This window comes from Strix uralensis, chromosome 3 (genome assembly GCF_047716275.1).
Source record: "Strix uralensis isolate ZFMK-TIS-50842 chromosome 3, bStrUra1, whole genome shotgun sequence".
In the NCBI taxonomy this organism is placed as follows: domain Eukaryota; kingdom Metazoa; phylum Chordata; class Aves; order Strigiformes; family Strigidae; genus Strix; species Strix uralensis.
Window position 1 is genome coordinate 51,877,530 of NC_133974.1, and position 12,988 is coordinate 51,890,517.

General features: G+C 41.7%; 1 protein-coding gene across 8 annotated transcripts in view; it reads left to right on the forward strand.

The window, feature by feature from the left end:
- ARMC2 (armadillo repeat containing 2) overlaps window positions 1-11,523 on the forward strand; it is a 70,274-nt gene extending 58,751 nt beyond the window's left edge. For all 8 annotated transcript variants that reach the window (XM_074862247.1, XM_074862242.1, XM_074862250.1 and 5 more), the window contains 5 exons: window positions 1,192-1,314; window positions 2,642-2,755; window positions 4,142-4,274; window positions 6,522-6,679; window positions 11,023-11,523. In XM_074862247.1, the coding sequence (XP_074718348.1) occupies window positions 1,192-1,314; window positions 2,642-2,755; window positions 4,142-4,274; window positions 6,522-6,679; window positions 11,023-11,180 (686 nt within the window). In that variant the 3' untranslated portion in view covers window positions 11,181-11,523. The remainder of the gene's footprint in view (window positions 1-1,191; window positions 1,315-2,641; window positions 2,756-4,141; window positions 4,275-6,521; window positions 6,680-11,022) is intronic.
- The last annotated feature ends 1,465 nt before the right edge of the window (window positions 11,524-12,988 follow it).

Genomic DNA, 12,988 nt, shown 5'->3' on the forward strand with positions numbered 1-12,988 from the left:
AAGGGAAGTCTGTTCTTACCAGGTGCTACATAGATGTGTTTGGTGATGGGGTTTTTTTTGAGGTTTGCAGGTTTTGTGACTGTTCTGAATTAAGTATTCTTTTTGTTCCCTGCACTCATAACTTTCAGCCTCCTTGAAAAATTTCCTCTTATTTTTTCTTCTTTTTCAGATTTCCAACCTTTGTTGTCCCTTTCCCTCCAAACGGAGGCTTAGTGCTGCAGTTCCTTTGCCATTTACTGATCCCTTTGTAAATCTAATCACAGGCTAGGACGGGGCAGTCTGTTCTCCCTGTAACAGTTTAGCAGTGACAAGATACATCTCAAAGACCTCAGTATATTTTAGTGTGTGATGAGAACATGAAGTATTATGTAAAGACAATCAACCCGATTATATGCTAGTTTACCAGTCTTGCCCACCAGCTATGAGGGATTAGAGAAGGCTGACTCGCAACTTCGCCCATTCTGTCTTAAGCCCTGTAGGAGCTTCCTGGGTTGGAACTGTCTTAATCACTGTGTAAGCGCTTTTGAGCCTCACAGCTTCTCTCTGCCACCCTCCCCTTTTCTTGAGCACTGTATCGTTTAGTTTACTACAAAATGTTCTCTCTCCCCGTGAACTTTCCCCTTTCTTATTTCCTTCACTCTTGGTTTCTGAGGCCAGAAACCTCATAAATCGGTATATACAACTTTCAGACTTGCTGGTGTAATTTTACACTGGTTAGCATTCTGTCAGGAACTCTGAGAGAATCTTTCAAATATTGTTAAAGAAGTATTTTTTTTTTTCAATTTTTCATGGTACCTGACGTATCAGTATAACAGTCCTCGATATTTCTCTGTGTCTATCACACAGGCCTATTTCTGCATGTAGATTCTCCTCAGTTCCATCTTAAAACAGAAAATAGGATCTGTAAAATGTCTTAACTAACTAGATTTTAAAGCATGTCACGATTATTTTTGTAGACAAAGGGTTGGAAAGAGTGACGTTGTATTGCCATTTTTGGATCAGCTGTTCCTGTTAGCTTCTGACATGTTACTGAAAAACAGAATAATTGTCTATGATAGTGGCCCTGTAAACTATGATTGTTTGCTTTTATATATATATATATATATATAAAAAGTATAAATCACTGCTGAATTACTTTTGTGTGTGTGTATCTACATATGCATATGTTCTTGGGGTTTTTTTTACTATCAGAGTACAAGTCAGTTGATGACTCTGAGGAGTTGGTCATCAGTGCTGCAACAACAATCAACAATTTATCCTACTACGAAGTGAAGAGTTCTGCTGTTCAAGACAAGAAACTACACATTGCTGAAAGTAAGGACTTCTAAACTAGTAGTCTTTGTTTAGCTTTTTGAAAGTGGAAGTTACTCATGCTATATTTTGGCACTACAGAAAATAAAGACACTAATAATGTTTTGTGGTATCATATTGCAGGAATATAAAGTTCATAGGGCTAAATTCTTCCCATAATGATTTTTCATTCTTTTGGAACATAATTCTGTGGCTTGTGCGAAGATAGTTAGGTTGTTAACAAACCCTCTTCTTTTCCTCCCCAAAGGAATTTGCCATATTGTTTTCCATATAGCAATTTTTGCTAGACTTGTTCAAAATCCATATGCCTGAGCCAAAATAATCATGTTGCTTGTTACTTCTAATCTGAGTATGGTAAGAAAGTGCATTTTTTCTTGGTACCTTCTAGACATGCAAAATCTGATTTATGTCTGTTTCTGGCTTAAATCCATTAGCAGTATAGGAGCTGTGTGATTCTCTCCCTTCTGACAGTATGGACAATAGTCATATTTTAGTAATGTGTAGGAACTGCATCTTCTCTACCTGTCCCATTTTCTCTCCCTCTCCTGTTTTTATTGCTAACATGTGAAACCAGTGCCATCACTTTTCCTCTGCCTGAACTGAGGAGAGAGAAAACCTTTTGATGGAAGACCAACAGGCTTCCTCCTCCAGGAGACATTTTGAGAATGCTTACTGTTTGATACAAGTGGTGGATCCCAAAGACAAAAAATAATCATTTCAGATGTCTCTTTAAGACAAGTTCAAGGCATGTTCAGTACTGAAACACTCAAAGACAGAAGTAGTGGGAAAGAAGCTCACCTCTCTCCTATATTTTTTTCTCTGATGTGAGTCTTCTATATGGTGGACTAATTTCAGTGGCTCACTTCATACTCGCAGAAGACTGATAAATGTAACCGGAAAATAATTTGAGTTTTAGGAGACATCCCACCATAAGACCATCTGTTCAGGATCTAAATCAATTCTCTTATATATTACAACACTTTTTTTCTTCTTTGACTTCCTGGATTTTCACATGAGCCCACTCAAAAACTGTATAGCAAAACTGGCTCCCATTATTACAACTGTGCTTAGGCTATCTTCATAATTCCTCATTTATTCCTTTGCATTTAGCCCCATATTGGAGCTCTTTGTCTCATCTTCAAAGCCCTACACAATTTAACTCTTGTTCTACCATCAGCTCACCCCCTTCACTGCAACCAGACAGATACTGTTCCCATTTATTACATTTATTGCTGTTGCTTTTTGCATTCTGATATTTATTGATAAAAAGCCAAGCGCATTTGTGATATACAAGTAATTGTCTTTATTTCATTTCTCTGCAAACCAACAGTGCTTTTAAAGCTGCTAATGAGCAACAGTATGGATGGAGTTGTGGAGGCTGTCAGAGTCTTTGGCAATCTTTCCCGGTATCATGAGATCTGTGACTTTATCATACTGAAAAAGAGTGAGTTACTTTTGCATTTGTAGGAGTCCTGTTTTTAAATGTCCGTAGTTCTAAAAAGGAAAGATTGTTAATCAGCTGTCTCAGTTAAAGGGTAGAAGCAATCTTCTCTAATGTTTTGCAAATTAGGCAAATGTTAGAATCCAGTAGTAGTCATTACAAACACCATTTTATTTTACTTTCATTAAAATGGAAATATTGGAGTAGGAAAAATATGCCATGGTGTCTTCACAAAGGTAAATACTACAAAAACTCTGTTTTTCCTGAAGATTATAATTTTGAAATTTCCCTTCACTCCTTCAGTTTTTCAAATCCTACAGTTTAGCAGTGATATGATATAAAATGAAAATCCAACTAAATTTTCATTTAGGTCATAATCACAGATTTTTGATTCCCATGTTCAACAGCTTGTTAGCACTTTGTAACATGCATTTAAGATGTTTAACTGCCTCAAGAAAGAGACCTCCTATTTACCTCTGGGTGAAGTAGGATACAAGTCTTTTCAAGTCCTTTTGCTTTGGGTGTCTAAAGAGCTTTGGGAAAAAGTCAACTCCTTACTATCCATGGAAGGTGTGTCCTAAGTTTAATTAAACACCAGTTTACTGTAAATTTTTTTTGTATCTACCTGTCGGTGCTGAAAGTGAGGTGGTAAGCTGTAATATACAACCCCTTCTTTCAAGAGTAGACATACCACTGCTTTGAAGGAGAAGGTACCTGCAAAAGGAGAGCTGACAGTTAGTAGCTGGTTGCTGATGAGCTGTCTCAGTCAGAGGACTGAATTTTACACCTGGGAGAGACTGCAGTGTCGGTGTGCCAAGCTCAGGAAGAGCTGAGAGGCTGCCTTGCCATGAGGCAAGACTGACTTCCTCGCTGGGGCTGCCTTCCGCTGCCTACTGAGCTCAGCGGCAGCAAGGGCTGTGAGATGCTGCACGTCCAGCGTCTGCTTCTTGCCTGTCTCCCGCAGGAGCCCCAGGCTGCAGCAGTTCCAGCTGGACTTGGTGCAGTCTAGGGCAACTCTGCCACTCACGGAGGTGAGAACTTCCCTCTCTGAGTGCCGAATGCCAAATCCTAGCAGTTTCTGCTGACTCTGTGATTGAAATTTGGTCAACTTGGATTTTCACATTAACTTGGTGTATTTTTATAGCTAGAATTATGTATGCAGTGTTTTGAAGAAAACTGGTGTTCAGCCTGATGTAATAATGGCTGTTACTCTGGGTCATGCACCTGCTCTACAGACGTCACAGTAATATGCTACAAGGTTAAAATTTTTGGTAGGATATCCTGCATTTGACTGCTTTCTAAGTATACATGTTTAATACGTATGTTGTAATACCACTGGTATGATAAGTCCATCCTCCCAGCAATACTGTTTCCTTCTTTACAATCCAGTACACAAGTTCATGATTGCTTTGCTTGATGCCAAGAACCAAGATGTGTGTTTTTCTGCCTGTGGAGTTCTGCTCAATCTCACAGTAGATAAGAACAAACGAGCTTTTCTGATGGAAGAAGGAGGAATTGGAAAGTAAGTTCCTGATTATGCTTACAAAAAAGGCAATTTTGAGTAGTTTGGCCAAACAGTTTCAATCAGATTCTTTTTTTACTGGGGCCAATAACTTGTAGTCATAGAATCATAGAACTTAATAGATATTTGGCATCTAATGTTCTTGAAGAAAGAGCCTTTCGTATGTTTTTTGCAAATGCATTGGAGTGGTTTAGCCTACTGCAGAGCCACAAACCACAGAATAATCTCCCAAAGATCTTGCTGATACATACAGCAGAGGAAGGTACCATACAACCAAGCAGCTAAGGCATGGCTTTGCAGTAGCTGCATATGCTTGACTTTACAGGATCCCCTGTGGGCTACAGTTAATAGGCACCATTAATGTGTATCCATGTAAGTGTGAAGATTACTCAGGAGCTATGATACCCCATATGGTCCCTTACAGTTTTTATAACTACTTAGTACTATAGGGAAAACTATTTGATGTAGCCATGCTCAGCAGAGAATGGGTCCTGAGTCTCCTCTCTCTGAGAGTTCAAGTTTAAGGGACTTACATTGTAAGTGGTGTTAGATCTTGAAAAACCACTGTAGGTGCAACACTTCTGGCTTTGATGTTCAGATAATAGTGGATCCAGCTTAATTGGAGCAACATGAATGATCGTGTTCCTAAGCTTGTAAAGCAGTTGATACAACCCACATTATGAAACAATATGCCTAACTTTGAAATGCTTTCCTGTTCATAAATCATATAATTGCTTTTTTATACAACATAAACAATGTATAGTCTGCTCATCCTTCCTTCCCATGTTCTACTTAACTTACAAAATAGCTGAAAAAGAAGAATAAAAATAAGTTACAGGCAAAGTGAATAATAAATGTGAGAAATTTCTATTATATAGAACATAGAATATTCTGTAGAACATAGAATCATATAGAATACATAATTTTCTATACTCTGAAAATTTGTGAAGAAGGAAGGAAAAACAGTATGGAATAAGTCTGGAGAAGTGATTGTTAAGGAGGTCATCCTGACTGTGCCAAACCAGTTCTGTGGATTTTTGGAAATGTTTTTTGTATCAATATTTTTGTACCAATATATAGTGGCCCTAATAAAGCATGAAATTAGTCTCATCAGAGAGCTAAACTTCAAAAAATTAGGACAAGTTCTTTAGGCTTTTCATTAGATGCCTCCTGGTCTTCCACAATGACTGCCTTCAGAGAAGAGAGCAACTCCTCTTGGTTGTTTTTCAGTTACTGCTATTTTCAGCCATACCTGAATGTAATAGTTATTCCATGTTCCCTTTACTAATCACCAGATCATACATTTCACAGTGAAGTAGAGAAGTGAGGGAAAGAGGGGGTTGTAGGGTTGGGGAAGAGAACAGCAGTGAAGCATTACTGTTGGAGAGGTCCCTAGGGACAGCAGGTGAAAAACAATGTTTAACTTGTGCTGCCTTGGGAGTTGTGAACGCTGCTGTTAGGTAATGGGAACCCTGGGTAGCTACAGTACGTAAGCTGGTGCAGGCAGAAAAGTTATAGCTTAATTTTAGAGTCCTGCATTTGGCATCTGCAAGGAAGTGAGATTGGGAGAAAGGTCAAGAACCTAATGGTCCTTAGTAAAACTGGCTTTTCTGAGAGGAGTCTGTTGGGAGTGCAGGCTGAGGAAATACAAGAAGGGGCGAGATCTGCAAAACTGTCAGACTTCACTGCATGTAGAAGGCAATTCTGTGAGGCACAGAAGTAGTGAATTCCTTTGGCTTTCTCTTCTAGTCAGACCCTCTGATATGTAATAAGCTGGATATTCTGACTGAACCTTTTTTCTGCATTCATACCATCTTTTCCAGATGAATTCTTGGTGCCCAGTAAGGTTTGCCTTGCATTGCAATCTCTGCTCTAGTGGTAGCGACAGATTTGGGACAGTCACTGGTTGTTATGAAATTTGATGGAATTTTAGTGTCTTTGAGATGGTTACATTTGTGATGTATGTGATTGAAATTGGTTAGCTGGGTTGAAGTTATAGGGGATGGACAGATGCAGGCAGGCATATGCACGTCTGTGTAGAGAAAAGGCATGTTCAGATCCTTAGGGAACTAGTCTAAATGAAAAGGGGGAAGTTACTGAGCAAGAAAGTAGCATTTTAAGTTTATTAACATAGATTTTTTCCTGCAAACTTTCATGGAGTCTGTGTACATTTCTAGACTGCCAAATTTTGAAGGGTCAGGAGAAAACTATATGGAGCAAAACACTGTTTTTGTTTGATACTGGCAGGTTAGTTGACTGCTTACAAGACTTTGGGCCGGCAGACTGGCAGCTGGCTTGTTTGATATGCAAAACCCTGTGGAACTACAGTGAAGACATCACGAGTGCAGCCTCATGCTTTGGAGAAGACGCTGACACGTTGCTGGTGCTGCTCACATCGCTCTTAGGTGAGATTCACAATCTTGGTCTCTTTTTCCTTAATAAAAGAACTGGAAGGAGCAGAATCAAAGCAGTATTAGCTTGGGTGGGAAGTCTGTCATGCAGCTTTAAGTGGTTGGCCGGTATAGACTATCCAGTGGTCTATTGCCATTCAGCACATTCCCTCAGATCTTACAGGCTGCCAAGGTGGAATTGGCCGCTGTCACTCCCCACTCCAGTTTGTCTAGTTAGCATGCCGCTAATGCTTTTCGCCAGCTGCCTTTTTGCCTCCTTGAGCCAACTATCCCGTAGACCTTCAGCGCAAAACATACTTTTCACTGGATGTGGGCCCTTGCGGCCTCAAAGGTCATTGCAGGCACTGGCAGAAGCAGGGGCTCAGCTGTGATGCACCTGGTTACTGCCCAGCCCGCACTGGGCGGTCTGGGCAACGTGGCTTCTCCCCTCAGCCAGAGGGCTGGGTGGTGCAACAGGCTGAGCTTGCTGCTTCTGACAGGAGTCCCTTGACTTCTTTTCTCATCATGAGCTCCTCGTGGGCAAGGACAACATCCTGCCAATTTCTCATCTGCTCCCCAAGGCTATGGGGTGTACTCCTCCACAAAGACAGGCTGGAAGGTGCCTACAAGTGAATGTGAAGACCCTCATTTGCTTACCCAGTTGGATCTTTTCATCTGTACATTTATGTTTGCTTCAAGTTTTACGGAGTTTACTTGCTATGTAATAGTCCTACAGTCACTATATGTAATTTTCCTCCTTTATCTTATGAGCACTGCTTTGGTTATGATTTTATTTTGGGTAGGTCATTTGCAATTATTTTTTTAAAAAAAAAATCTTTAAAGTGTAAATGAGATTGAAGCAAACCTTAAATAATTTTGATTTGGTATTAACTGGAAATATACTAAAGATGTATGCTTGCTGTGAAGAACACCGCATGTTAGTCAGAGCCAGGCAGAAAGTGAGATCCCCATGGTCTCTTTTGTTTTTAGACAATCAGAGAAGTGGGTGGATTTGTGAGGATTTTTTTCCAGTTACAGCAGAATTACTGTTATTCATTGTTGCAATCGTTCCTTGCATTACATTTCTTGCTATGATAGAGCATATCTTAATGTGAGCAGTAATTCCATCTATTTATCTGAAAATACTCAGTGTTTCAAGATCATTAGTGCACTTTTTAACATTCTGCAACAGAACTGCGAACTTTACAGCCACAATCATGCTTGAATTTTCTGGCATGCAGCAAGGAATATATATCTGTGTTTTGGAAAGTTCATACTTATTTTTTCCTCTGCTTTTAACACTGCAGAGTCCAGGCTGAGTAGTAATTGGAACTCTTATGAACTAGTACAGCTTTCATGAACCAGAAGTTCACGTACAATTGCAACTGCAGCTACAACTGCAATTGTAATACAACTGTAATGACAATTAATTAAAAATAGGTCAGAATTAAATCAGAAGGCTAGTCTGTCTTCACACTGTAGTCAGAAGAGTAGCTGTAGAAAAAGCAAATCTTATTCACTGGATCTGGTTCCTCTGTGTGTTAAGAGCCAACAGATTTTAGCATTAGCAGCTGGTTCATATTGTCCTACATCTTCCTCCTCCCATTGTATCCAGTAACAGCCTTGAACCGTCACTGCTCTGATTCTATCATTCGGGAAGCAGGAGGCAACTGCTGACAGTCGGTGGACTGTACTTAAGCGTCAGCACACCCTCAGGAAGCGGAAAAAGCGGAGCATGGCACAGCAGGCACCTCACTTCACCTGCTGTGCTTGACCTCCTCCCGTTTATTTTTCTTTCCCCTACCTGGCACAAGATGACAAAAGATTGAGGGGAGTGGAAAGAGCCTGAAAAGATGTTGGGCCTGAGAAGGACTGGACCAAAGGTGCCATTTGTTTTTCTTTTTCCCTGCCTTATCCCAGCAGCCTGAGATGCGGTGGCACTGCTTTCCGATGGCACTGTCATTTGCCTTCTTTCAGCTGCTCTTAAGATTCATGTCACTTTATTGGCTCAGAGCTTCTGGAGGCTCGTGTTTCCAGGCCCCTGACAGCAGCTTTGCCTTGCCCCAGTCCCTCAGGAGCAGCAGTGGAGGTCAGCCTCTGTCTTGAGAGCGTTCTTCTCTTTGGTCATTCAGTGAAATTTCTTTTCTCCCTCTCTTTTTCCAGACCTTCTGCTCACCTTTACCTCCACTATCAATTTGAGGAAGTTATTTTGGAATCCCAGTACATGTGAACTCTTTTCATGGCATGATACTAGCTTCCAGGGCTCCTGGCCCCCGTCTTGCTGGAGTTATAGGGATGGGTAGTCCTTGTAGACTAGCATCTACTCTATAGTTTTCAGCTTCCCCCACAGCATGCAGACCCAGTGTGCTTGTCTTGTTCCTGGGCTTGCAGCCAGTTCATACTCTGGCCAGTACCCAATTCTGCTAGTTTTGAGGAGGGTCGTGGGAAAACTAAATTATCTGAGGATGCACAAGCTTGCATGTGGGACACTGATACTCGCTGATCTCCAGTGTTACTCACATTCTGCTTTGGGAAATTTACTGTTTCGGTTCAACACTTCAGCTTTTGAACTGGTTGTGACCCTTGTTCTTGTAGACTGGAATTCCCGACCTGAGTGATTTCATAAACATTCAGTCAACTTCTGGGGGTCACAGCTGGCTAATAAAAGGGAGAAATGTCTCTTGCTCTGTGTTAGAGAGTTAATTTAGGTAGAAGAATCATTTCAGGAGTAGGCAAAGCAATTCACCCTGAAAACAAACCCCATAATCCCTTATCTTCCTCTGCAGGGTCTCTCACTTCTGTGCTGCTGAGATTCGTTTTAGATATGTTGGGCTACTGTGCCATTGATAGGGCAAGAGCTAATGAGCGTCGCAGTAAGAAAAATTCCCATTCAATATTAGGAAAAGAAGTTTCTGCCATGGCGGGGGAACAGGCTGCCCACAAAGGCTGTGGAATCTCCATCCTCGGAGATGTTCAGTACCCAACAGTACATGGACCAGAGCAACCTGATCTACAGTGACTCTGCTCCAGAGGTCCTATCCGACCTCAATTATCCTCTGATACCACCAAATACAGATCTGATGTCTGAGGCTGGATTTTATCTCTGATTATAGGGTTTCTTCCTGCAGAGATATATGACATTGAAAGAATGGGGGGTTTTCTCTTTATTTATTACAGAAAGCCTCAAAGTGGCATCATTTCTTTACACAGAACCCCTTTTGGAATCTACCTCACAGTCAGCATCTCTTTAATTTTGGTAATTTAGAAACACTGTAGTGGCATAGAAGTCAAATATTGTTTGCAGTTAACTGGTAACTTCCTATGAAATGGAGCCCACCTCCCTGCAAAAGTAAATGTCGTCTCTTCCTTTATAGCTGTTGCAGCTCAGGCCGTGTGCTCTGCATAGGTATCTTGACGTTCTTTTAAATAGGAACAGTTGCTGTTTGAGCGTCTCTTTTCTACATAAAGTTTGACTCATTATGTGGGTAACTGCCTGCTGTGAATGTGCAGTAAACTCTCCCTTACAGAGTTAGTTATTTAACAGATTGTGAGTGGTGTTCTTTCATAGTTCAGGACGGAGATAAGTCACACTAGCCATCGGGTGCAGGATTGTATTTTAGGTCCATTTATGGCCTAAAGGCTGTCAATAAACTGTATGAAAACATTTGTTCAGCGTTATCAGTTGTGTTTGTAGATTCCTGACTCAGGAGCATGCTTCTGGTTGCAGACTGATTTCTTTTTTTCTGTGTTTGTTTCTTTGCCACATCCAATGCCAGGCAAAATGGAGGGGGGAATAACGACTGATGACTTCCTTTCATTCCTAACATGGCTTGTCTCTATTTAAAGTGTCCTATTATTTTATTTATGAAGTTTGTGAGGAAGGGAAGGCATCAGTAATACAGTAACTAGTGTGGTTCAAGTTCTTTAAGTATGATAGTAAATATAGTTTGAAAGAGTCTTCATGAACCAGATTAGCAGAGCAATTTGTGACAGGAAAAACATAGTTGTAGTTAGATGAATTGATTACTTAGCAAAATTGCTGTGGGTAATGTTAAAACCCAAGTAGTTTCCAGGCAGACAGTCATGGTAAAGGCTTGATCTTGGAGACACAGGCTAGTTACACCTATGAGGTGTGAGAATAAAAGAGCCTGCAATACCGTTTTCACTGTTTTACTGACCTTAACATCCTTTTTCAATTAAATCTAAGTCTCTCAGACAGTGATGCTTAGTTTGTCTTAGAGAGTTGGTTTTAAGCCATCAGCATACACAACTGCTAAGTTGTATGTGCTGTGGTCACAAAATACATAGTTGGGTACATTTTTATTCAGAACTGATGACAATATTTTCCTTGATTACAGATGAAGAGCTAGTGTTGGATTACAGCCTCGACAGAGATTCAAGGGACTACCACAAACTATATTGGGAAAGAGAGTTCAAACCTGTGGCAGAAAAACTTCTGGATAGAATTCAAAGCCATCATTCCTTTCTTCCAACTGTGACTACTACTCCCTTTTAATCAGTCATTGTTTGGTTTCTGTGGTGTAGATCGTACAGTTTTATATTTCTAATATATCTGTACATTGCCATTGGTGAGCATGGCAATTTAATTCTAAAAAAGTCAGTAAAGCCTGGCATTTACTGACTTTTGTCAGTATGAAATTTTTGCATGTGTGATTTTGAGCTGATCAAGCTGCTGTTCAGTGTGATTTGTCTACTAATTGCATAGTTTCTTGGTTGGGAAAATGAAACAAAACTATTTAGTGAACTTTTAATTTTTGAAAGGTAAGTTACCATTGAGTACCTGGACCTCTGTGGTACCAAAAATGTTGTGCACTATAAAAGAATGTTACATCACAGGAGCCACATCTTACCTACAGCCTTTTACTTCATATGAAATTGTGTGAGAGTAACCCAGATGCCATTGGGGCATTCTGCTGTGTTACATCAAGTAGGCTTCACTCTGCAGACTGAATGCTGTCAGTGGCCAGGGGGAAAGTTACTCCCCTTCCCTTTGGAGACCCATTTCTTTCCCTGATGCTGTGTGGCTGGGGTGTTGCAGCTCTTGCCTTGGTGCTTGTGGGATATAGGCCCAACAGAAAAGAGGCTTTTCTGAATTGGGACTTCACATCTTAAGGCAAAACACCCATATCCGTGATGTAAGAGAAGAGTTGAGCCAGTCTAGTGTGTTCTTCTTTCAGTTGTTCCCACACTACCAGGAGCCACCTGTGTGCCTGTACTTCCTGGACTGTCTTGGCCAGCTGTCTCCCCTGGGCTCATGTCTCCATCCATGGGGCAAAAAAAAGGCTCTACACCCTTCATGTTCCTTCTGACTACTGCTGGCTTGTTTGTTGCTCAGTTTTCATCCTTCCAGTGTGTAGAATTCCCTGCTTGTAGCCCATGGATTAGCTCAGCAGGTGCACCACTGGCCTCAAGCATTAACAGCCTGATTGGCTACAGAAAGCTTTGCAGACCTGACCCATTTGTCTCTTTTCTGACCCCAGATTACTAAGAATAAACAGCCGTGCAGGGGTTGCCGGGCTCCTGGCTCTGATCCGGAGGGTCAGCAGCCTTGCACTGAGCTGTGGGCGCCAGGAGAGCAAGGCTCCAGCCTGGCAATCCCTGCAGAGAGGCTGGAGGAATTTGTTTCTCTGAGGCGGCAGTTCAGAGCTCCCTCAGTGGTGCCGCTGTACCCTTGGCAGTGCCCGGACCTCCGCTGGGAAGCAGAGCAGTAGTAGGAGAGCAGAGAAACTTTTTTCCTAGTCTAGGTCCCTGTTTCTACATTCTTGGGGACTTCACTGTTGATGGGGCAGGGGAGGGGAGATTTCACGGTCCAGGTTTTGGGAGTGGTGAGGAGGAAACTTCAGTGAAGGTAATGCAATCTGCAACATTCTTTTTGTCCCAGCAGCTCGGGTATTTCTCATGACCAGCAAGGCCCAGCCCCGCAGTGAATTGCTTAGGGAGTGCGTGTGGCAGCCTCCATCGCTGCAATCCGCAGGAGAGAGCGGCTCAGCAGTTCAGTAGGGTTGGCTCCAAGATCTCAATTATCATTCCTTCCATTGCCATTTTAATTTTAGCTGAAGTTAAGGGGGAAGATAAATGGTTTCAATGTCCGTTTGTTTTGCTTTCTGGGGGCATTAAAAGAAAGGCTGTTGGGTAAGTACTCCCCTCTGGGGAGGGAGCTGGAGGCATTTGTTCTTGGCATTCGCATCAAGGCACAGGGCAGGCTCTGCAATGCAGGGTGGGGACGCAGTGGAAAAGGCCTGGTGGCCAAGTCCTGTCAGCGGGTCTCATCAGCGCTGACAAGTGCTGAGCATCTGTCAGAAG